The following is a 25342-nucleotide window of genomic DNA, read 5'->3' as shown; positions in this document are numbered from 1 at the left end:
GGCCCCCGCGCCCGCCCCGCGGCCCGCCACCATGGCCAGCGAACCCGTGATTCTCAACGTGTACGACATGGTGAGTAGGAAACAATGCGGGCAGCGGGCGGCTGGGCTGGGGCCGGCTCCCGGGGCTGTTTGCAGCACGTCGCCCTGGTCCAGGGCAGCGCGGGGCCGAGCTCCGCTTGGGAATTGCCCGGGACCCAGCTAGGGGGCAAGGCGATGGCCTCCTGCCTCCCTACATCTCGATGCCCTTGACTTTCCAGGCTATGGGGCAGGGGGCTGAAGGGAGGAGGGAAGCCCCAAGTGGGGAAGGGAAAGCAGATTTAACAGCTCCAGGATGGGGTTTTATCACCCTCGTCTGCCGGGAGTACTGAAGCCGAGGTGGGGGGGTTAGGAACAAAGCTGGCAGGACTAGCTGCTTTTCCTCTTAGGGGGAACCCTAATTAGTGGAGAAATACAGGGCTTGAGTGGATGCAGTCACTGGGCACTGGAAGAAGTGTTCTGCGTTCAGGGATCCTGCTGCCAAATAGTCCCCCGAAGTTCATAGCGTATGTAACGGTTCTCCCCTACCCGCCTTCTGGGGCGGGGAAGGGGATTATTTGCATTAAACCTGATAAAGCAAGCAGAATGCTTCAGTAAAAGCTGTGACACAAGCAAAAGACTGAAGAGGGCTTTGAAGGAACTGTTTTATTTCCGGGCCGCCAAGCCCGCATGAGAGCAGTACAGACAGCTCGGCTTTAAGGAATCAGCATTGGGTAGCACAGAGCAGGGTGACATTTAGCTGGTAATCTGTGTCTCCTGTTTTGTCTTTTATCAGCCAAGGATCAAAACATTTCTCAGGCCCACAAAATTTTTTAACCAACTTTACTGTGGCAAATATAACTTTATTAGGCCCAACAGCTGACTTGGCTATAAATAACCAATCTGGTATTTTAAGAATGTGTGGAGCGCCACTTAATTTTAATGTCATTCTGTGGTAATTAACATTAACTTTCCATGGGAAGTCCATGGAATAGAAAGCCTTCACGTGCCAAATGAGTTATGATAAAATGGCTCATGAGAAACACTAACTATATTAATAATGGGCCACTATAAAGGCCAGCCTTTCATATACAGCAAAGATTAAGTGATTCTCTGTCAGGTGGGAACCTTTTCAGTGCTCTTGAAGATACAACAAGTGAAGCCTATTCAAACTGTAACACCTATATGAAGGGACACCCTGGACTGTTGTGATGTATGCAGTACACAGCCTTTTCTAAAGGTGTTATCTGCAACACTGACCACACAGGCACAAATTTACTCCTTCTCGAGTGCAGTCTTCACTAATTTATAGTCACTTGGTTGGCAGCTCAGAACAGTGGGTTGCTTGTGAAAACATAGGACGTGAACAGAATGTCCTGGAGAATGTCACATCAGCACCACTTCCATTTATTTCTTTGCATTGTTATTAAGGGAATCCCTGGAGAAGTGTCCTAGCTTGTCACACATGCAGGTCAAATCCTACTCTCTATCCTTCAGAAGGGTATAGCACTGGCAGCTGTTTAAGCATTCCCATGGTACTGCAATACTGGAATACCTCAAACCTGAACTTGAGGAATCGCTTCCCAAGCTGAGGGAAATCCAGTTTCCATGACCTAGTCGGTCTATGATTTTTCTTCTAGATGATCGATAAACATGACAGCCACTGACAGTTGTGTTTTTGTTGTTGTGGTGGGGACTCTTGTCCACAAGGAGCTGCACTACAGCCATCAGCTGAATCAAGATTGACCACGTTTTGGTGTTTAGCAGCCAGTGAAAGTGTGTATATGTACTTATATGCCAGTCCCCTGTTACCATTTAAATTAATGATGCTGTAGACAGATACCATTTTGTCTTCATATTGCATCTGTTTTCCTTACCATTGAGTCACCTACAATTCCCTTTTAACATTACAATTATTAGAGCTACAGGCTTTTGCCTGATGCTATGGTTTTGATGCCATAGAGTTTGGAATATAGTCATATCTGTACTTTACTACTTGGAGTGGGAGATTATAGGGAGTGGGGTAGGGAAACAATTGCACTTACATAAATACCTGTTATAAAAGTAGCCTTAATGAAAGAAAAAGACAGTTGGGGATACCAATTAACTGGAATTTAAAGCTCTTCTTTGCTGATGTGGAACATGACCTTGGTATGGCATCAGGGAGCACTTTAAGTACCGGAAAGCTTAGCCTTAGGGTATAAGTTCAATTAAGGACCCTCTGTGCAGATATAAAATATCCGCTCTGTGTAGTCTTGTGTATTCAAAGATTATAGCCATTTATCTTTTACCCATTGGATATGTGGTGAGCCTCTTCAGAGAGAAATGCTTGTATTTAATGAACTATTTTGCACAAACAGCTACTGTAGGTAGCCATGATCACAAGACTTACTCTCTCCAGCATAAAATAATTGTGCGGAAGTCCATCAGTATTGCCAAGCACTCAACTTATTATATCATTAAAAGCAATTCCATCTACCCACAACACAAACAGTGAATATAATGCATTTTGTCCATTGTTCATGAGCATACACAAAAAAGGAGAGAGAGAGAATTTTCCTGGTCAGACAGGATATTTCTAAAATGGAATAGATAGGTAACTCAATTTGGAGTTAAGAACAAGAATCAAAGAACAAGAATCCAGCCCTTGGCTCAAGGAGTGGATGGTGGGGCTCAGAACTTCTTGCCTGAAGGTGTCTAGATTTCATAGACATTAGGGCTAGAAGGGATACCGGGGGATCATCGAGTCCAGCCCCCTGCTCCAGGGGCAGGAAGTCAGCAGGGATCATAGGTCCCTGTCTATAGGATCCCAGTCTAATTTTGATTGAGTGCTGGTTTGAAGTCCCTGTGTATGGAAGGATGCTTGGAGGTATGCATGATATGAGCTGGCCTGTGGAAGGTTTGATAGGTTTGCTTTGGGATAAGCAACAAAATCAGCATAGTGTCAATGAATATCAACAGACTTTATTGAACGTGAGACTGGTTGTAAACATATTAAAATGTTTAAATCTCTAACAGAATAAATAAAATGACATACCAAAGCAATTCAGTAACAAGCCATCAGTTTTGCACAGATTGGGGTCAACAGTCTGTTTTGTAATGTTTTCACTCAGTTACTGTTACATGGCACCTGTAGGTTGCTAACTTAAACAGTTCTTTATGCGTATCATTGGTCTCTTGCTTTGATCATCTTTAAATCTGTCACGATTCTCCACTGCCTTGCATCACATACAGCAAAATGTGCTATTCTCATCTGGTGGCATTTAACATCCACATTGTGTTGGTGTAAATGACTACCTGAAGTGCATATCAGTGGAGAATCAAGTCCAATATTTACAGTATATAAATAGCTGCGGTACTAGATCTTCTTGTTCAATGACAGCGTGGACTGAGTTGCCTACTGATGTCATTCAAGTTGCTTCTAATTCTCAAAAGAGTAAATGAGAAGCAAAATCTGTTCCAGTGTATTTCAGACATACCTGATCTTACATTCTTCTTATGATTGCTCCCTTCAAAATGCTAGTCAGCATGTAATTATTTCATTTCAGAGAGCTGGTGACTTCTCCATGGTTTCCAGCTGTCCTTTAATCAATATTTTTTGTAATCTAAGTGTCTGACGGCCAGCACTTGGTAACAAGGGGCTGTCATTGTAAATTTATGCACATGCCTCTCCTGTTTAGCTGCTTTTAGAATGACAGTGTCTTTATCATGGTTCTTATATCACATGCCTCGCTCTGCAATTTTGGGAACACATGAATAGCAATGTGAACATAGAAATCTTTTCTTCTCCATTGCAGTGATCAGGGCCTGAGATTTTTGCGCATGTGGTATTATTGTGGGAAGCATATGTTGAAGCAACAGTTGCATTCTAGTCTAAAGGTACTGACTTTTGTGGTCAGGCATGTTATATCTAAACATGAGTTCCAGGTGCACAACAGAGTTGCCAAAAAACTCCGTCTCCTGTGCAATAGTCATACACTTGAGTCTTCCACTTCTTGTGCAACAAAACTGTTTTGAACCATTGCATTTGTGTACAGTAAGGCATTTTTTCAGGATGGGCCAAACCTTGACTTTGATAGTCAATGGAAAAGCAGGGAAGAAAGCAGAGCATTAAGGTGATGTGCCCATAATGGTCTATAGCAATGGTTCCCCAACTCTGACAGGTTGCAGACTACCAATTTAAAACAGGACAACCTTAAGTACCACTAGCAAATTTTTGCCATTGGTGGTATGCATACCACAGATTTGGAACCACTGATTTATGGTGTTGTGCTACTATACTTTGAACTACCTGCAGCTTCTTAAGGCTCTTGGTTTTATAGGCAAGTTTAAAATATAAAGACCTTCATTATTTTAAATCCATCATTCATGACAGGCAATTGGCCAGTACTGTAATAATCAGCAACCATGGCCAAGTCTGCACTTGAGGGGATGGGTACAATTTTTCTGGCCTACTGTAGGTTAAAAAAATAAAAACTATCTGCATAGCACTCCCCCCCCCCCCAACTTTGGCTACTTTGTTATAGTGTGGCAGTTCTTTTAAGGAGAATTAGACCTAGTCACACCTGTGGCTGATTAACCAGATGATGATGAAAGCCTGCAGGTTGTTTATTTGGGCAGAGCTGTAAAGAGGTTCTTTAGCTGGGAGTTTCTGGGGAGTGTAGGGGAAGTAGGGTAAGATTTTTTTAGGCAAGTGGCTTGTTGAGGGAAAATCTGTGGAGAGTAGATAGATTGTGAAGAAAGTCACAGGTTAGGAAGAAAGGATGGCTGATGGGCTGTCCTAGTTCAATGAGAGTAATTAAATCAGAGCCTTGAGAAAGGAACTGAACTGGATTTTGGATGCATTTTTGCTGTCTCTGTGATGGAAGAGACATGCTAGCACTCTACTCTCATTAAAGGGTCTGACTGCATACTAAGACTGTCTGCTGCTTTGATTATGTATCTATGGATGCTTCCAGTGAGGGATGATATTCCACAAGTGGCATATTCTTTTGAGCGCTTCTCTCTTTTTTGTGGGTGTGGGGGGTGAAGTGGAGGACTGTTCTTATCAGCACTCTAGTTCAGCCAACTTTTTGTGTGTGTAAAGGCTATTTTCAAATAAGCTCTTGAATAGCTGAGAGATGCTGCTGCTGTGTTTGTGAAGGTTATGTAGAACTGGTGTCATTTGTCTATTTCTGGCTTCTTAAATCTGTATTGTTCTGCAGTGTTCCCTACTAGCTTTCCTTGCATGTCAACAAGGGAGGACAGAACTTGAATCTTTCCTCTAGAACAAGGTGAGGGCTTGAGTAAAGGAGTAAGTGCCTATCATGCCTCTTTAGCTACAGTTTAGTGGGAAAGAGGAAAAAGCTTCATCCTTGAAGGGAAGATGACAGTCCCTGTAATTAGAATCTTATACATTGTTGGTTTGCAAGCCAGGAAGGTCTGGATCACATTTGTAGAGCTGCCTCAATTTTTCCCCCTGCATTCCTTATAGGACAACCTGGAAGTGGGATGAATTCAGAGAAATACAGTATTTCCAGGCTGTGCTTGGTATAGTTCTCTCTCTTCCAAGAGTTTGTCTTGAATGCAAGGTCTCTTCTATATCTATACACTAAACAACATTCTTTAGCTCTAGGACTCAGTGCTGCAAAAAGCTATCAAAGTCAGTAGGGCAACTCAGGATCTCCAGCAAGTTGGTGGTACATCTATCCAAAGAACTGCTGGTGCAGTTCACTCTTCTATTTTCCCAGATTATTAGTCCTTCTTTTGGTGACCAAACTGCTTGTTCCCAAATTGTCACCCTGTTCTTGTCAGAGGGCCCTGATGTAGCAGCTTCTATGAAGCAGGAGATGAGGTGTTCTTTATTCTACTTCAGAGTTATAGCATAAGCATTTAAGGCATTCTTATCTGGGAACTGAGTTTCCTTCCTTTCTGTTTCTCTGGTCCCAAGAAAACCTTGGAGATCTTTGGGGTCAGTTGGGAGGGATGGAGGAGATACCATGCTGCTAAGGAATTGCTAGCACTGCTTAACGCGTGATTGTTGAGACCCCTTAGTTAATCTATTCCATACCCTCATAGTAGAAATCATGTGACTGCCCTCCCTGGGCTTCCGGGGCAAGCTTTGTTGCTGCTTTCTGGAAGACTAAGTGGAAAATTCTGTTCTCAGGCTCTCATTTCATTCTTGCCTCCCTGTTTATTTGAAATACTCTATTGCCTTTAGAGCTTCATATCTGGCACATTTTAAACAAAAACTTAGATCTGCAGCTGCAACTACCTATAGAGTTGTGGCCAGTCTTCCGGGGTGCTTTCACATGTCTTTTAGTCTTGCATGAGGGAAAACCAGCTTTTGCTTTTTTGTGAGCAACTGAATGCGCTATCTGGTCTGGTGAAAATGTGGCATAACATGGAAGGTGCAGTGCCTTTCAAATGAGCACTGAAACCCCCTCTCCTGGTTTCTTCAGCAAATTGGGGTTAGACTGTGTATGAGTCAAGGTTTTCACTGAAGAAGTTAAAACTAACTCATGCTGCTGGAGACATAATAATGTGACTAGTTCAACTGAAGACTGTAAGATTGACAATTAGGCCTGCTGCTTTATTCTTTGTTTGTTCTGAGTAATACACAAAATGCCAAATATAAATTCCAGCCATTTAAAGAGAAATTCTCTGGCCAAATCACACAGTAAAGTGAATAATATTCTTTTAATTAACCAAGACTATAGCTGAGATCTGGTTAGTGTGCAGGCTGTGAAGAGCAGTACAACTAGATAGGAAAACTAGGCTTTACTACTGCTTCTCCTCATCCAGGCCCTGCCTGCTAGTGTGGCATGAGGGAACAGGAACAGTAATTTTAACTGGGATAATCAAGCTAGTAGCAGGCAGGATGCTATCTATTATACATGAGTTTCCCTTATGAGAGAGGAGGATAAAGGGGAGTGGAGTGCCAGAGCAGAACATAAGCTGGAGTCCCTGTACACTGCATTGGTCCATTTCAAGCCTTGGATTAAAATGATGGCATGGCACTAGATAGCCCTCCTCCTTTCTATCATTTTGAGAGAGGAAATCAATTGGGAAATGTAAAGATAACAGCAGTTAAGATACTGAACTGCAGCTGAGTCCATCAGTTCAAGTAGAATGAAGAAAAAGAATGCTGGGCATCTGAGAGAAACCAATTAGAGGGCTAAAAGAATATGTGGCGTGGTCTGGATTAATGAGTCGAATAGTAAAATATGTCCATTTGTGCATAATAAATGGGATTTTTGTTGTCTTAGCAACTGCCTGGAAATGTGCCAGCCATTGGTGAAACAGTCCACCTTGATGCCATTAGGATGGGCTACCTGTCTACGGTGCATCTTGTTGCCTATATTTTTCCAGCACTGTCCTCCTTCAACTAACTGTCCTAAGCTTGTGCACTAAACATTTTCCATGCTGACCATACATCAACCAGCCAGCTTCACTGAGCATGCAGGGTTTGTCAATTCTATTGAAGAACTATATCAGGGAGTGCCACAGCCAAGTATTTGGTCAGCTCTATGTGCACTATGCATAGCCTCCTTCATGGTCACTAGGTAGCTACGTCAAAGTGTGGAGAGAATGGAAGGCATAGGCCTAGTAGTCTTCAGTGAAGCACCCCACAGCATGGTGTTTTTGTAGATTAGGTCCTCTTACCACTTTAAGTTGACTGAACAATCGAAAACTGGATCAAAGTAGTGATCTGAGGGGACTTTTAAGTCTCACCTTGCTGCCTGAAGCTTCCTCATTCACATAAGATCTGTGGTGTGGAATATCTTGCCTATTCCAGGAACTGCATTCTCAGGCAATGGAAAGATAGTTGTTCCAGACTTGCTCAAAACTGTAGATTTCTGTTTGAACCACATACAACCCAATGGTTTCTACTGAAGTCTACTTTGGGCTTAAGCTTATCCAAAAAGTTCGTATCTCAAAGCAAAATCATCTTAGTGTTTGACACTTCTGGCAGCGCTATTATTTGGATTCTGGCTTATATGGCTGTCATGTTTCCTAATGTCTTTCAAAAAAAATCTTTAAGTCTTTCCTAAAAATTTTAGTGAAATTGACGCTGATGAAAACTGATAAGTTGACAGTGTTGGAAAATGACCCTTCTTTATCCACCAGACACCTCATGAGCTGTGGCACTATACGTTTTGCCTGTTTTTTGCTTCAGCCCTGGCCTGAGAGAAATTCATTTATGGATGAGAGAGGAGTTCAGTCTCTCTGGCTCCTTCAGTCCTTCGCTTCTGTGCTGACCTTGCCTATAGGGGACAAATTGTATAAACAGTGGTATTTTAGTGATATGGATACCTGTCTGCTAGGACCTGAAACAAAGCTACGAGCCCCAGAAGAACAACTGGATCAACTTATTACCAGGGTGATGAATGTGTCATATCCAAGGGTTCTTGGATAACTGCTTTTGGTCAGTGGTGTTGTGGCCTGAACTTAAACTGGTGTTCTAGAGGTAAAAGCTTCTCTCCTATTAACAAAGCCCTTAATCATGAAGTTTTCCCATTTATGGTTATTTTCAGTTCCTATTGCTTCTCTCAAATATTGGGATGGTTTAAGTGGCTGAATTGTGAGAGAATGTTGGAGGATGGGGTTGAAAGGGGTGGTTAGTTACCAAGATCTTTTTCTGTTCAGGGGGAACCAAAGCAGTTTCTAGTTTTGACATCTTTGCATTAGTGAATTAACCTACATTGCTCAGGAATAAAAAAACAGCACTATCCTATGTAAAATTTGTGCCTTCTTGAGACTGATAAACCTATAGCAGGGTGAAACCAGATACCTTCCCTTCCTGCCTTTTTCAGGGCTTAACAAAACAAAGCATATAAATCAATGACATCCTTTCTTGTTATAGCTAGAAGTGTATGACTGTGGACATCATGGGCTGTCTCTTAAGACTGGAAAACTCATCAACTGCCAGCTGTAATTTAGGGTTCACTGCTAAAAAAACAAAGGTGTCTGGGGAAAGCAGTGATAATGTGTTATCCTGCGGTGCTTACCTTTCTGTGTCTGCTAAATTTCCATTTTTATATGTATAGGTGCTACACATGCTGAAAGGCTTTCAGCCTATTTGGTAAGTAGCCTGGCTAGCCAGGTCAAAATACAGGTCATTTGCCAGTCACAAGTGAAATATTTGCCACTGAGAAGGCCCAAGCAGATCTGCACAGGGAAAAAGTCTGTTTGCCGTGACGTGCCTCAGTTATACAGCTTTTTGGCCTTTGGCCCTGGGCCTGCTGCTGTTTTCCTGCAGTCATACTAAAGACTCCCCTGGGAAATGTTGTTCCTTTCACCACTTTCTTTTTCTTTTTTTCCCCCAAGCCTTCTGTGGGCAGTTTTTATATTGGATATTGATGTTCTGGGAGGGGTGAAGCATTCTTTACAGTCCTAATTGCAGCTATAGGCTTTCCCATGTATGAATGGTTGGCGAGAACTGCTCTTGAAATGTTGTGCCTTTGGTCAGCAGAGAGACCTCCCTGGATTTGCAACTAAAGGAAAATCCATTGTTGTATACTGCCTAACTTGACTTTCCTGGGAAATAGCCTGTATCTTTTTTTGTTTGTTTGTTCTTTAGGCTTACTTCCAATTCTTGGATAGAGAAATTGTATGCATTTGTTCCACCCATGAGGTGATGCTGTGAGGGATTGCATAAACAGCTGTCTATTCTTGGCATTTAAATAAAATCCCCTGTGTAGTACTGGAAAAGGTTACAACTGTACATGTCTCAAGCTGACTATTCTTCACCCACCCCGCACCTCGCCCCAGAGTCTGGTAGTACTTTGTAGTGTTCCCTTCCCCCCTGCTAGCCATTCATGTAATCTGGTGTTATGTTGTCTGCAAAAATGTAATGTGAAGATTTATTAGCCAAGACAGCAAGATGGCTAGTCTTCTATCTGGCAGCCACTTGAGAAGCAAAACACAACTACTTCAACTTACCTAGCTGAGTATCTGTCCTTCTGATGCACTAGCTTATACACATACACAATGTGGAGGTGAAAATGCTTAGGAACTGACTGGAACAGAAAAAAAGTCACCTATGTGGTTTTGATGAAAACCTAGAGAAATACAAAAAGGTTATGGATATAACTTTAGGTTTAATAATCCTGAATACCTTTGGTACCATAGGAAAAGAAAGCAAGTTTTCTTAATTATTTCAGTAGACTGTCCCTCATAACAGGGAACTGTGACTGCGACAGGGGGGTAGAGAGTTTGTGTGTTTGTGTTTTCTTCCCTGACTCTCAGTTGATTCTTGCTGAGGCTCTTGCTAATGCAAGTCACAAGGACCAGTGTTTTTTGTTTTCTCTTGGTCAAATTCTGGCTCTTCTTCCATTGGGTAGAGTGTTGCTAGTGGGGACAGAAAGCACTTGTCTATTGTGGTCTAACAGAACTAGACTCTCTCAGAGGAGCAGGAGAACAGTCCTGAGTAGCAGCTCTTTAAAACATGTGGCAGTGCAAGTGATCAGGATCAGGGCTGGATCTTCCCTGCTCTACCAAATTGGATTGGTCATGTGTCCTTGCTGTCTGCCTGGCTTTGTGGTGTTACTGGGAAAGCTAATGGTTTTCTGAACTTTGTTAATGGTAGTACTGTACCTGCACCTGCGTACAGTACGAGATGAAAAGGTAGAGGAGATGCTCTTTTATCCCTTTTCCTTTAGTCCCCGCCATAGTAACATCAATCTAAGCATCCTACTTTTCTTACTTACAAAGATACGTTTTAAAGAGGTACAAAAGTGGGGTAGAGAGGCCAAAGCCATACTATTATTATTTTTAAAGCCCACTGGAATGAAGTACCAGGACCGCGGATTCAGAGAAAGCTATATAACAAAATACATCACCCCCTTGCTGTATGTGCATGTCTGTAAGTAAAGTTCAGAATATGGCACTATGTGGATCCACTATGTAAATGTGGATTTACTTGGTAATTTATTTCAATGTGCAACTACACTTGCATTGCTGCTCCTCCTGTACGTTTTGGTGTAGTTGAAGTTGGTGTCAGATCAAATAAATCTAAGGAGATGAATATTCTTGAGGTTAATGTAAAGAAGAGTATCATAGTCTGTACTCATCAGCCACTTCAAAACTGCACTTGAACTTTAATTCTACCTCTCATGCATATCAGAACTTGAAGAGTGCTTCCAACTGTCTTTATTACTCGTCATGAGGTCTCGGAGGTGTCTCATTAAAACTGATTTTAAAGCCTATTAAACACATGAACATGACTGCCAATGCTGCATCTCTGTTAAGTGGCACAAATTGTAGGCACTATGAGGACAATTTAAATATCCAAAGAGGGGGAGATGGTGTACTTTCATTTATGCATGGTGGCAAAGAACCATAAACCAGCTCACTCCCTGCTAGGAAGAGACCAGTGCTGTCACCTTGGAGCCTTTACATAGCTACAGCACATATTGTTTCAAGACAGAACAATATGTTCTTGGGGTCACAACCTCTCCAGCCAGATATTGATCATCACAACATTCCTTTAAATATCATGTGTTATTACTGCCATAATGTACATGGTGTTCAACCAGTCTAATTGACGGAGTAGTAGAACATTCACTTGGATAACAAAAGCTAGTTTTTTAATGGGATGTTGAAAAAGGTGCCTGATCAACATGCTGAGGTGTTTCCAACTTGGGTATTTAGCTCCTAGAATGGAATCCCGTAGCATCTGATGAAGTAAACTGTGGTTCATGAAAACTTATGCATTACTGATTCTGTTAGTCTACAAGGTGCACCTCTACCCTGCCTTCTGCCATTTATTACACCTTGCAAAGTGGCCAGGCATAAAGAAGCCAGAGCACATGTTTCTCTCCTCCCACCTGCTTATCTCCTGCTCTTTTCTTTTTATGCTTCAAGGCACCTTTCAGTTGAGAATCACTACCCTAGATGCACCAAGCGTCCAGTTACCTGTATGCTCCTCTTTGTGTCTTATTGTGCATAAAGACATCCTGATAAATGGATGCTTATTTTTATGAGTGAGAACATAACAGAGCCATAGTGATTGGCATAGTCATAAATGATCTTTCTCACATTTCCTCTCCAATCAAGCTGCTGTCATAATCAGAGATCATCCTTCATTTGTGTATAATGATAGATTGAGAAATGCCCTTTTTTCCTTCCTGCCACTGTTTCAAATAAAAATTGTTTGGTGACTGTTGTGGAATAGTACTAGTGTTTACCATCTGCATGGGAATCAAAGGCTGTTGATAGTGCTTTGCTTCAGTTCACATTGCACCACCAATGAAACATACCCCTGGACCTTAACCTCCAATGAAACTTCTAGCTCCAGTAATACACAGGTCTGTTGGGGAGCCAGAGACTCCTGAGTTTTAATTCTGGCTTCAACTGTGTCTGTCCCTTCTTTGACAAGTCACTAAATATCCCTATCTATAGAAATAGGACCTATATTTTTTTCCTGTCATAGGAGGAACAGTTGAAGGTTAGAATTGCTCGTGTGAATGCTGGCTATATAAACAACATATGTACCCTTACATAAATTCATGTAATTCCTTTATGGGTCAGAAATAACTGCCTGCCATGTAAGGCAGTAGTTCCTCTTTCCCCTCTCACTCTATTGTCCCTGAAGGCTCTATGAGGTATGCTTGTTTTCCAGTGTGCACCACTATTTCTGGTTGAGTGATAAAAGGAAGTATTCTTAATCAAACCTACTTCTAGGACCCAATCCTGCTCAATTTAATGAGAGCATAATTGGGTTCACAAATGCTACTTTGACTCTGAGACGGAAGCAAGCCCTCTGATTAGAAGTGGCTGCTCATTCTTTCAACTGGAGCAAATTCCCATCCCCCTATCAGCTGTGTATGAGACTGGGGACAGAAAGGCAGATATGCCTTCTTACTGAAGTGCTGTGTAGGATTCTATTTCCTGCTGGCAGTACTGCTTTAATTTCCTTCCCTAGAGCTTCCTTGAAAGAGTTTTTCTCCTATTTATATATTCAAGTAAGAAGTGTGGGGTGATACGTGTAAGTGCGTGGGGTTGTTTTGTTTTTCATGGGGGAGAGAGGGAGGCAGCCCGTCCACTTTGCTCCTTGCTTTTATTGGCCTTTTGACCACATATGACAGATGAAGTATTTAGCCGCAGCCTCCCTTTCTTTCATTAACAAACAGGCTCCCTTGGGGAAAACTGTTGGCTTTGTGACAGCTGAAATTTGATTTCAGAGAAGGTTTTTTACTTTGCCATGTAGTAAAGTGGTGAGGGAAGTGATTGGAAAAAGGAAATATTATTCAACTCTTTGCATATTTCATTTAATTTTAGAAGCAAAGTCAAAGAAAATATAATCCTATGAATGCAGATGTCATGCATGTATGTGTTGCATGCACATGCACAATCACAGAGTACCTGCTTTTATTGAAGTGGCAAACATTTTGAAACAATGCAGGCATGTTACTCTCTACGTAAGAGGCTGGATGGTTGAAGAATGCAATATGTAATGTAGCCTGCCTCTCTACACAGTAAAGTAGGCCAGGCTGACCTCTGTGCTGCTGCAGAGCTGAACTGTTATTGGTATCTGAGTTAGCTCATTTAAAATTAGCTTGGGTATCTCTATACTACACTACAGTCAGAGAAGTGATGTGTGGTATAGGCATTCCACAGTTATTTGATAAGCCCTCTCAACAAATGTTAAAAATTTTGAAGTGCTTGGAAACTATTATCTTTACAACACCCCCTTCCTGAGTGTTGGTGCCTACAAGAATTCTTTGTAAAATGTGAGCAGGGTTTACTTTTCCTAAAATGTGGCCAGTGGAGATGCTGCTAATTGGTGTCAGCCTTTTTGAGATTAACCTGGTGTCTACTATTGTCTAGTAGAGCAGTCCTCTAGGAAATAGAAGATCTGGACTTTAGGCTCTTCACAGTCTGAGGGGATTGCAAGCTGTATCTCCCATGTCCCAGAGTGTGAAGCATGCTCTGTTTTTTAAAAAAAATACTAGGGGGCTCTAGGCTTTGAATCCCAAGTGTCTTGTTTGTAGGTCTGACTTTTGTCACTAGCTCCTGAGAAGAGCAAGAGTTCAGACATACCTCTATGATTAGTGTATCCTATTTGCTCTCTCTAGGTAGTTCCCTATCCAAGATTTAAGTTGTTGTTTTTTGTTTTTTTTTTTAATTTTCTTTCTGCTTAGCTCAGCCCATGCTCTTTATAGGCATCTAGGCCTGAGTTTTGGGTTCTGAGATAGGGGCTAGGCTCTTAGTACAGGTTCCCTCACCAACAACGCTTTTGCCAAACACAGTTTTGAGTATCCACACTTCAGAGAAAGGGGTGGGGGGTAGTACAGTCTGAAAATGCCCCCCACAGCCTCCCTGGCCCTGCTTATGGCACTTACTCTCCCAGACCCCACAGCCTTGCTGGTACCCCTTACTCCCCCAGCCCTGCTGGTTTTGCCAACCACAGAGAACTTTCAGGAACCTAATCCCTGTGGTTAGCAAGGGAAACCTGTATTCAGATGCTTATGTCCTTTATTGCATCTTGTCCTAAGTAACTTATCCAAGGTCACAGAGGAAATCTTTGAACCAGAAATGGATCCATATCTCCTAATCTCCAGTTTGCTACTTTCTCCACCAAGCCATTGCTCCTTAGTGTGAACCTTAAGTACAGTCAAACTTACTTGGTAAGGTGTTTTGGGGGACTGTAAAAACCCTGGGTTTGGTGGCAGTAAGGAGAACTCCTGATGACTCCCAGAAAAGCTGCAGCAGCCTTACAAGGAAGAGCGTAATAGACAGTGGGAAGCAGGAGCACAGAGCCACAGAAAAATGTGAGCTGGTATGCTACCTTGTTTAATTTAATTTTGTGTGGTTATAGCCCATGGACTTACTGTTTATAGTTGACTGATAGACCAGTGGTTTGTGGTTGAGGCTGTAGGGGAGGAGAAGGCCTCATTAGCACCTTGGGGCACAGTCATAAAAGACCAAAGGGCTCGGTGCACTAGTGGGTGCAGCTATATAGGCCTAGTAGCCCAGAGCTGGCTGCAGGACTTTGAAGCCAGGTCCCAGTGGGTGGATCTTGGCTAGTAGCCTGAGCTATAAGAAAGGGCCAAACCTGAGGAGGCAGAAGACCCAACAACTTGGCATCCAGGGGCTCAGGGTGAAAGTGGGCCAGAAGGCCTGGTGCCATAGCAAGAGCAAAAGAAGGGCCATGGACCTAGAGAGTATTAAGGAGCTAGAGCCAAACCCTACCTGGTGGGTTTAGACTGTTAGGCCTAGCTATAGAAAGGGGGGCAAAGCCTGTGGTGGCTGAAAACCCCAACACAGAAGTACAATAGGCAGTCACCTGCTTGTAAGACCATCTAAACAATATTTACATCAAGACGTGGCAGAAGAGTAAAGGCAGGATACAAGACAAAAGACAGAAGTGAAGCATTAAGGGACTTCAAGGGTGCCCCTCATTGGCCACTAGAATGCTGCTGGGGAGGGCAACCTGTTGCAGGGATGTAATGCTTTATCAGGTCCTACCACCTCCTTACTCTTTCTGTTGGACTTCAGATACCTCCCATTCCTGCAGCACAGGATGTAACATTGGGAAACATCTTATTTCTCTGCTCTTTCTTCTTTGAAATTTCCATCTTGATGACATGTCCTCATTCAAAGGAACTTTCCTAGGCTTCTGTTGAGTACTTTGGCAACAGGATTTAGAAATGGTTCTTCCTATGCTTGTTACTTTTATAGAATGACTTCTGTAATGCACCGTTTGTGATTCAGTCTGAAGATAAGTCATATAATAATGACTGGCCCAGATCAGATGGGATAAGTGCCCAAGTTGTTTTCTTGGATTCTGTAGAATCGAAAGAACAGGAGATGTAGTTAAAATGGCAATTACTCCATTAGGTTTGCCTATCCATTTTGAGAAGTAACTAGACTGCAGTGTTGCATAGATTTAATTCAAGCAAAAATTGCCCATTATACTATGGAAGAAAGTGAATGTACAGATGTATTTTAGGCCATCCCTTAAGTTATTTAATTCACAAGATTATGTGAGTTCCTATTTAGTTTGGAAGATAATTAATTTGAAAATTGCTTCCCCCACTCTGCTCCACTTGTCAGAACAAAACACTCCCTAGAATGTTCATGCATAGACTTTGGAAACACTGCTCATGGTCCATTCCTTTATTGAGAAGGGAAAAAAGGCCACCCTCTATAGGCTCTAGCAGCCCAGAAGCATCTTTATGCAGAAGGTACCAGTCACCTTTATCAGTTTGGCAGGTGGTAGGTGGGGAGAAAAGTGATCCTGAGAACTGTGTGGGTGGTGAAAAAATTAATTCTAATGAACTGGAAGAGCAAATCCACAGCGGGCAGAGAGCTTTGGATTTCTGCCCTGCTGGATGTGGATAAATGCAAGAGAATCATTTTTGCATGCAAGAGCTAACTGGGCAATTACACCATAATCTGAAAACCTTTGCTCAAACTGTATCCTGACTACTTGATGACTGGGATGGCTTCTTTCCCAGCTGCCCACAGACCATGCATGTTGCCTCTCTGAGGGGAACTCAGAATGAGTATTCTCCTTCCCTGCTCCTTTTTATTTTTCTGGGGGTATGTTCTGTTACTTTCTCCCTGGGCACCCAGCAGCTGTAATAGGGGGACTGTTGCCTAGAATGCCGTATTTTTGCATAGGCATAAGTTAAAAATACTTGATTGTCAATTGTCTCCTTTACAATGTTTTCATTGCTCATCTTTGCTTTCCCAGTGGAAGTGCTGATACATCTCTGGAGAGGCCATCCCTAACTATTTCTGGCCTACCAGAAGCCATGCAAGAGACTATGTCTTTGGAATATTCCCAAGTCACTTTTGCAGGTCCAAGCAGTTAGGAACATTTGGACAAGTATCCCAGAATGACACAATCAGTCAGAATGGGCTATTAAAACTTTTGGGCTTGTTAATCTCTAATTGTTAGATCCATATTATGTACTAGATTTTTTTTAACCTTTTATATCCCCATGCTTAGGCCAAAGCCTGCTGTAGTATCAAATGGCGTGCAGTTCCAGAATGTGTTAGTAACCTTTGGCATCCTCACAAGGCTGTACATTACGGAGACCTTCCTGCTCTGAAATAGTATGCATTCCCTTCATCACCTGAGTCACTTAAGAAGTACATTGTGTTTTCCTTCCTACTGCTCCACCTACCCCTGTATTCTCCCCTCAAACAAAGTGCTATATTCTGTATCATCACCATTCTGGTCTATGACCATGTATGAAACATTCCCCTGCATTTTCCAAACTTCTTCTTTTATTCTTTAGCATTGGCTTCACTGCTCTCATGTTTTACATCTGCCTCTGCCTGCCAAACTGAGCATAGAGGAGTCTCTGAATATTCTTTATCCTCTTGGGGTAGGGGGGATATGAAAGAGGTGTGAGTTGAAAGAGGCAACAAGATGACATTGGTTCCATTAGTCTCCACGTGGGCCAATACATCCCTGAATCCTAACACAACAAGATTAAGGAAGTCACAATTTGCCTAAGGGAGAAGAAGACTTGGTAAATAGCAGGTATTATGTATTCAGCAATCTCTTCATGTCTGTTTACTAAGAGACTTGTGAAGATGAAGGGGCAGGTCCAGCTGCTACACCTATTCTTGTTGGCTTCCAGCTCACATACAGGAGGGAAAAAGAAACACAAATACACTAGGAGTAATAAGGTGAACCAAACAGAGAAGAGGCAATTTGCTTCCCTTTTGCAATTATCTTTCCCAAGGAGACTGCTTTCTAAGCACATTAATTGTTGATAATGATGGGCTGTGTGTTTTCAATGGTTTCTCATCGCTGCTGAGAGAATACGTGGTTCTGCTGGGGGGTTGGTTATAAGAAAAATTGTGTATGCAAAGCAGTTTTGCCAAAACTAAAGCAATAACAATGCAGTTCTCAGAACTCTTAGACAGTAGTGGACCTAGTCTCAATTACATAGTGCAATTTGACAGTAAGTTCATTCAGTGGAGCTACCCAAATGATGGAAAAAGTAGTGTATGTAAGAGCAGACGAGCTGTCAAAGTCATTCTTGGTTGTACAACCTCAATGCATAGTTTCACCAGCAATAGCTGCTTCTCATCAGGTGGGCACTACATTAAAAAAAAGCAAAAAAGTTTTTATAGGGGTTTTCTATGGTTGTTACCTATGTATTCTACCAAATATGTGTATGTACATGACAGACAAAGTTGTATCTTTTCTCACAGGAGAAGATATTATGGTATGCAAAAATACCATGCTCTGTCTTTCCTATATAACTGTTATGTTGTAGTTTTATAGTAGTACTTCTGAGCCTCAATCATGAACCAGGACCCTGGTGTGTTATACAATGTGCAAACTAGAATAGGTGCAAACTCCTGCTTGTCCTTCATGTACCATAGGGTATATAGATTATTTTCTCTGTATTAGAGGTGATTAGGTTGATCTATTAGAAGTCAGTGCCTGTGTATGTTATTGTTTTCCTTTCTCTGGAAGAGATTCTTTGAAGTATTAATAGGAAGAGCAATAATAAAAATTACATAAAACACCACCAATTTTGCATTTGATAACAACAGGAAAAAAGCTTCGAAGAAGATGAAATACAGCAATTTGGAGTCCTGGTCTTCATTATATGGTAATTCTGTTTATTGCCAGCACACATCTGTCTAATTCAGATAGAGTCAAATGTGTGGTGTGGGAACAGACTGATCACAGATCTGTCGTGGCATGTGCATGGCTCTCCTTGTGGGAGTGTGTCTACACCTTCTTGTGCAAAAATTTAAATAACAATCTTTCTTCCTTCCCCATCTACAGGATAAATAGCTCAATTTCATACCTGGGCTGTGTGTATTTGTGCTTGCTAGCTTGCTTGAGTGAATTTACTGAAGAAAAGTGGAGAGAAAGAAAGTTCTGCTGTTAGTTATCTCTTCTGGGAGTGAATCTGGATCCAGTCCTGGTGGTGATATGTGAAAGCCCTGTCTGCCGCACTTGGAAGCATCATCTGTTGGTTGGCCCTGGCACATAGCCAGTGAAATGCTTTTGATGTGGAAGATCTCAGGTATGGAAGGAGATCAGTGATCCCTGGTTAGCTAAGGCCCTCAGATGTCAGGACAAGAGACCATGGGGCGCCTGTGTGGAAGCTGGAGCACTAGAGTGATTAATGTGCCATGATCCATTCCTCGGCAAATTGGCTGCTGTATTCTGTGCCACCCAAAATTGGCCCTTTTTTCAAGGTGTGCAGCTTGCAGCTTCCCTCCCAGCTATGTGGTTGTGGTAATTTAAAGGTGAGAGAAGTCTTTAAAATCCTTTCCTTTACCTGTTACTACTGCTAAAGTCTTGCCAAGGTTCAATTTAGCTATCTGTTCTGCATGCAGGTGCTGATCTTGGCCTGGCATTGAAGGAACTGGCAGATGGTCCCGCTTACGCATCGTGATATGAATATCTGGCCAACTCCTGCCTTAAAATAAACAGGAACGGAGACATTTGCCATATATAATAGTTTTGATAGAGACAAACACTTTGCATAAATACGAAGATGTGAGAGGAAGCAAAATCTTTACCATGAAATCTGTATAGAAGACCACCTTATTAGGCAGATTCCAAACATCCCACTTCTATTAGGTGACCATCCCTTTAGGAATCAATTGGCCAAACCCTCAGGGGTCATTTCAGTCCTGTTTCTAAATATATACGCTTAGAAAATACATGGGGGCATGGCATGGAAATTTTATTGACAATGGTTAGAAATTACCACTGTGGGTAGCCTGGGAAGGAGTTACATAGGTTAGTTGCAATAATGTCCAAATGTTGGTCATGCAAACAGTGCTACATTTCTTTTTTAAAAAGAGCTCTTCTCTATTTCTGTCCTAAGCAAACAGCATGTATCACTTTTCTTTGCTCAATCCATTCTTAACCAGGTGGAAAATGCGTGTATGATTTTGTGAGTACTAGTACCTGGATCATGTATTTGAACATGTCCCCTCTACACAATTCTTCTCAAGAGAAGTGACATTTCCATGGCACAAGATGCTACTGATTTGTTGCCAGGCACTGTTGCTAAGCATGCTCTCTTTCAATGAGGGACGGGCCATTGAATGGCATTGCAGAACCACCCACGCAATATTGCTCATTAAATAAAGACGGTGGGAATCCTTGATGGGGAGAAAAATCCACCCCCACGCACACAGCAGAGTACAGCAAAATGCATCATAGTCATTAAAACACTCCAACAGTTTTTAATTTTTCCCAGCTACCATGACAAACTGCAGATATTAATCATTCTGTTACATCTTCATATGAAAAACCCACCTTAAGGTGATCTGTCAGCATTAAATTGTCAGTGTTAAATGGCAGCAATTAGAAATGATGGTTCAGGTTTCCAAAGATACTGTGTTTGATATTGCTTTCATCTTGTCTTCAGCTGAATGACCTGATGTCAAAGTGCTTGTCTTATACATGCTGCAGAGCTGTGCTTCTTGTAAACAACCCCTTCTGCACCCCCTGCAAAATTCTACAATTTTCATGGCTACTTCCCGTAATCATTTTTGGACTTTTTACAACATTTTTTAAAAATTAAATTTGTCTTGGGATTTGACCATACAAAAACCTTTTAATGGAGACATATTTCTCTTTTTGGAACCACCCAGCTAAATCAAAGTTTCTGTGTCTAGTCAAAACATTTTTCATGATGTGTGTCTTTGCCTAATGTATAATGTCTTTTAAGACTGTTAGTTATCAGCTCTTTTGGATGGTGGGCAAAGGGAAGAGGGGTAACATGTATTTGCGGATCATTTAGTGGATTTGTGCCTGGATGTTAAAGCAGGCTAAAATCCACTAAATCTCTCTCTTTTTTTTTTTTCATCGCTACCACATTCTGACCCCTTCATTACTTGCTGTCCAGCTTGAAATTTTGAGGGGGTGTCTTATTTCAGTCCATTCATGTAGTACTTTGAAAGGAATGGAATGAAGGGTCATAGTATAAAAAAGGTTCTGGTCTCATGCTGCAGAAACACCTACTGCAATAGAAACTTGTAATAGTTGGGACTGTACATGACAGGAAATGGTGGTGGAAGAAAAAAGGAGAAACTAACACTTGAGGGAATTGATGTACCATTTATATCTTTCTAAGCTAAGCTTGTCAGAAAAACTCTATTGGTTACAGCCTCTAGAAACTTTCCACTAAACATGACAATTCATCTATGGCTGGGTTTTCCCTTCTACTCTAAAGTGATTTTCCTTTTCAGAAGCTTAGAGAAGGGTATTGATTTTTTTTTTTTTTTTGCAGAACTTAGTAAACTCTACCCAGTGGCAACAAGCCAATCTTCTCATAGTCACTGATGAAGCATTTTGAACGAGTACCACACAAGGCAGCACATGGAGTGTGGCTTTCTTAGTCATAGAAACACTGGAGAAGACAGACCTTCAAAATTCTTTCTGGGTTTACTTCCATTCTTGGCTTTGTTCAAGATTGTTGTGATCAATCCCTTGCAGAACTGCATGTACTCATGCCAAGAAAACTAAAGAGGATGAGAGTGTTCCATATGAGACTTAAGTGTTTGGCTTGGTTGTAATCTTACTAACAGTGGTACAAAACCAACATGAGAAGAGATCTAAGGTTTTTTTGTTGTGTCCTATACTGAATGCAGAAGCCTGGCTTCTGTCAAAATGTTGTTAGAGAGAGGTGTGCAGTCATTGGGGATATAATGCTACCTTGGCTATGAGATTCTCTCTAACCCATGTTGCCATGTGGTCCTAAAGACAATGGTCAGTACAGAACTGATAGTTCTGGTCCATGGATTTTGATAATCCCTAGTGGCTGAACTGTATCTTGGTAAAAAGAAAAGCTTGCTTTAGCTCTGTTGAAAGTAGTAGGTCTCCCGCAGGGTGCTCTGAAAGTTTTGAAGTCACAAGAGGGAGTGTGAGAATCTAGCTGCTCATGGTGACCTGGAAAACCTTTGTTCGTTTTTTTCATGCTGCACTTGGACTTTCAAATATACTAGTTCAGGAATTAAAAAAATAAACAAATGAAAATTGAGGAGGGGTCACTTTCATTTTGAAACACTGGGAAGCCTCCTTGTTATGCATGAACTTAGTGATTAGAGCACTTGCCCAGCACATGGGAAGTGTAGGCTTAGCTTCTTCCCATCTTCTAGGAGAGTGCCCTAATCACTATGCTGTGGGTTATTCAGGAATGGGGAAGACATTCACATTCCCTACTGTTTTGAAGCTGTTGCATTTTCCATTCAATGTTTAATCATTTGCTGGGCCACAGTGGATGAAGGGGGTAGCAAAAGGAGCAGCGACATCCTGGGTTAGGAGGATGTGAACTTCTCTTAGGACAGCTCAGATAATCTGCCATAACATTCTGTCAAATCCATGTGATCTAAGTCAATGTTTTGGATTGTAAATCATGACAACAGAGCTTGGTTGACTGTTTAAGCCAGGGCTGTCCAACTGGTGGACCATGGGCTTCATTTGGCCCTTGAGGGGTTAGTGTGCAGCCTGCAGGCTCCTCCCTGCATTGCTGCTGTGGTGATGGTGGCAGAAGCAGCAAGAGGCAGGGGTGTTTGGGTCAGGACAGCATGCCCAGAGACAATCTGGTAAGCCCGCTGCCTGGGCAGCGGGCAGGGAAAACTTGGGCTGTTCTGGCAGCACCAGAGTGGGGAAGTGGGAGAAATGCTTGTGCTGCAGTGGTGGGAGGAGTGGGTCTTTTACATGGTGGAGAGGTGGAGTGGGCTTATGCTGCTCACACAGTGGGGACAGGGCATGCCTGTCCACAGCAGCAGGGGAGGACTTGTGCTGTGTGAAATTGGGGGCAGGGATTCTGCTGCTTTGGCAGGGGAGAGACTGGCAGTGGGTTGGTTTGTGTGCTGGTGGCCAGGAGAGGGAGGGGATTGTGTACAGCAGGGGTCCCAGGAGCCCACATAGCATGGGGCCCAGGGTCTGTGACCCAAGGGGCTTGCTGCCCCAGATGCTTTGAAGTTGGACGATGCTAGTTTAGAAAATCAGTGTGGGTGCATTAGATACTGCAGGCCATCCACTGCAGCCAACATCCTCTCCCTCCAGTTGTCTTGACTGTATTTTGTCACTGGATTTTGATGAGCAAGATTGGTAGTATGAGGTCAACTTGGCACAAATCTTCCTTGCTATAATCCAATTCATATGCAGGTGCATTTCACTCTGTACCATCAATATCCTTAATCTCTGTGCTGATAGGCAAGTATTTGAGCAGTAAGTATGGCTACTGTGGGAACTGTAATTGCAAACCTGCACATAGGCAGCTCAGGGCATAGGGTGGCTCTTCTGTGGATTGAAAGAGCAACAGAGCTCAGCAGCTGTGGATGTGGCTAACCAGACCTTTTTAGGATCACATCTTCAGCCTAAGCAAAGCACTGGGAAAAAAAATACTCTAACATTGTCTGCTTGGGTCAGCCAGCTACCACTGACAATTATTCCATTATAATGGTAAAAATAATAGGCAAATTACATTCATGTCTTCAAACACAGTGACCTGGAGCAGACAAATAAAATGGACAAAGATACGTATGATTGATCAAAATGAAGGATCACTTTGGTTGGTAGATTGGCCAGACATAGAAACCATATTTCAACACTAAGTAAAACTCATCTTACAGAGAAAGGTCAGTTTAGGGTGTCTCAGTTGGGCTACGTATGCTGTCTTCTCTGGAGCAACACAAACTCCAAAACAAAATTAGGAGCTGAAGCTATTTTTTTTCTTTTATTGCTAAACTAGATTGCTTGCTGAGTGGCATAAATGACAGCTTAATGAACATAAAATTACCATTTTATGGGAACTGTCATGCTCAGAGTGAGGTAGTTAGCTCTGCAGTCAGGCCAAAGACAGTGTAGATAATATGCACCTTGTAGACTAACTAAATTAGATGTATAAAGAGTAGAACCATGCTTCCATCATCAATACCTTTGTACCAACCATGACAAATCCAGCTAATACCAAAAACAAGTTCTTTGAAGACCTGGAATATCCTGTCTCTTGGGTATCAGCCAAGGACCATCTCATTACTACAGGTGATTTTAATGCCCATGTTGGGTCAGGCAGTCAAACTTGGTAAGTTGGTATTGGCAAATATGGCATCAGAAAATGCAGCAGCAATGACAGCAATGGGGAAGTGTGCTAAACACCATCTTATTGTGACAAATACCATCTTTTAGCTCCCAGCAGGAATGAAACTTCCTGGATATGCTCCAAATGGAACCTTAGCACTGTCAGGCAAAGATGTTAGGGGTCACTATGCTCATGAGAGGAATGATGTGTGGGACAGATCTTCACACCCATGCAAAGTTCAACAACCCTGTCCAACTGTTTGCAATCAGGATCTGAAAGGTAGGCTACATTAAGAATGGTAGGCTATTATTTGTGACTTGGCCACTGCCACAGACCACTGTCCCATCTGCAGCACACCAGCCCTCCCTGCTCTGTACCAGGACTGCTGTTGTGCCCTGTTTCTGCAGCTTCTGTTTATCGTTGTTACCAATGAGGTGAGGGAACAGCCTTTAGTGCAGAGGAGAGAGGGCTGGAGTCTTCCTGTGGGATGCTGCACAGAGATCAGTGACAAACAGCAGAGGAATTCATGGAGCAAGGCAGAGAAAATGCCTTCAGTGTTTTATGCTGATGATCCTTACCACTGTGGATCAGGTCCAGCCCAGGGGTCATAGGTTACCAATTGCTAACTTACAATGTATCCAGGTCCAAACCTTCTGAAGAAGTTGAATGTCAATAGATGGAAGATTGATATTGCAAAATAAGAGTTATGTAAATCAGTGGAAACAACTACATCATTAATACAGCTTCTGGAGACATTGACACTGAGTGGAAGTATTTCAAGGATAATGCCTATAAAGCTGCTTTGAAAACTCTGGATCAACAGTTCAGAAATATCTATACTGGTGCAATTAGAGTGCTGAGGATATAAAGAGATTTGCTTAATGAGAAACTTCACCTGCATTACTGATAGAACATCAGCTTTCAATAATAATGTTTACTCTTCAGTCTAAGCAGAGCTGCTATGATACTTAGTGAAATAAGAAAGCAAAGTAATTACAGTCACAGTTGGACTGAAATGGTATACAAAAAAATCTGTGATGCTCACAATATTGGGGCCTCATCTGGATGTCTTCACCCTTGCTATGAATTCAGGTGGAGGAACACTCCTTACTGAAAAATATCAGATTCTAGAGAAGTAGGACTGATCACTGTAAAAACTTGCTCAGCAAGGAATACAGCATCAGCAATGAGGCTATTGACCAATTGCATCAGTATGCTATTAATTAAATTCTTGCCACTGAACTCGGTCTCTGAAAGATGGGAAAGGCAATTGCATTGCTTTCAAATGGTGGCTGGTTCTGATGCTGTTC

General features: G+C 42.2%; 1 protein-coding gene across 1 annotated transcript in view; it reads left to right on the top strand.

The window, feature by feature from the left end:
• The first annotated feature begins 6 nt into the window (after positions 1–6).
• Positions 7–25342, top strand: part of LOC109321142 (desumoylating isopeptidase 2-like) — an 88356-nt gene continuing 63020 nt past the window's right edge. The window contains exon 1 of the mRNA XM_019551525.1: positions 7–70. Within this exon, the coding sequence (XP_019407070.1) occupies positions 32–70 (39 nt within the window). The 5' untranslated portion in view covers positions 7–31. The remainder of the gene's footprint in view (positions 71–25342) is intronic.

Source organism: Crocodylus porosus, unplaced genomic scaffold (assembly GCF_001723895.1).
Source record: "Crocodylus porosus isolate Cpor-Errol unplaced genomic scaffold, CroPor_comp1, whole genome shotgun sequence".
Taxonomy (NCBI): domain Eukaryota; kingdom Metazoa; phylum Chordata; order Crocodylia; family Crocodylidae; genus Crocodylus; species Crocodylus porosus.
The sequence above is the reverse complement of the archived record's forward strand: the minus strand, read 5'-3'. Positions and strand labels throughout refer to the sequence as shown.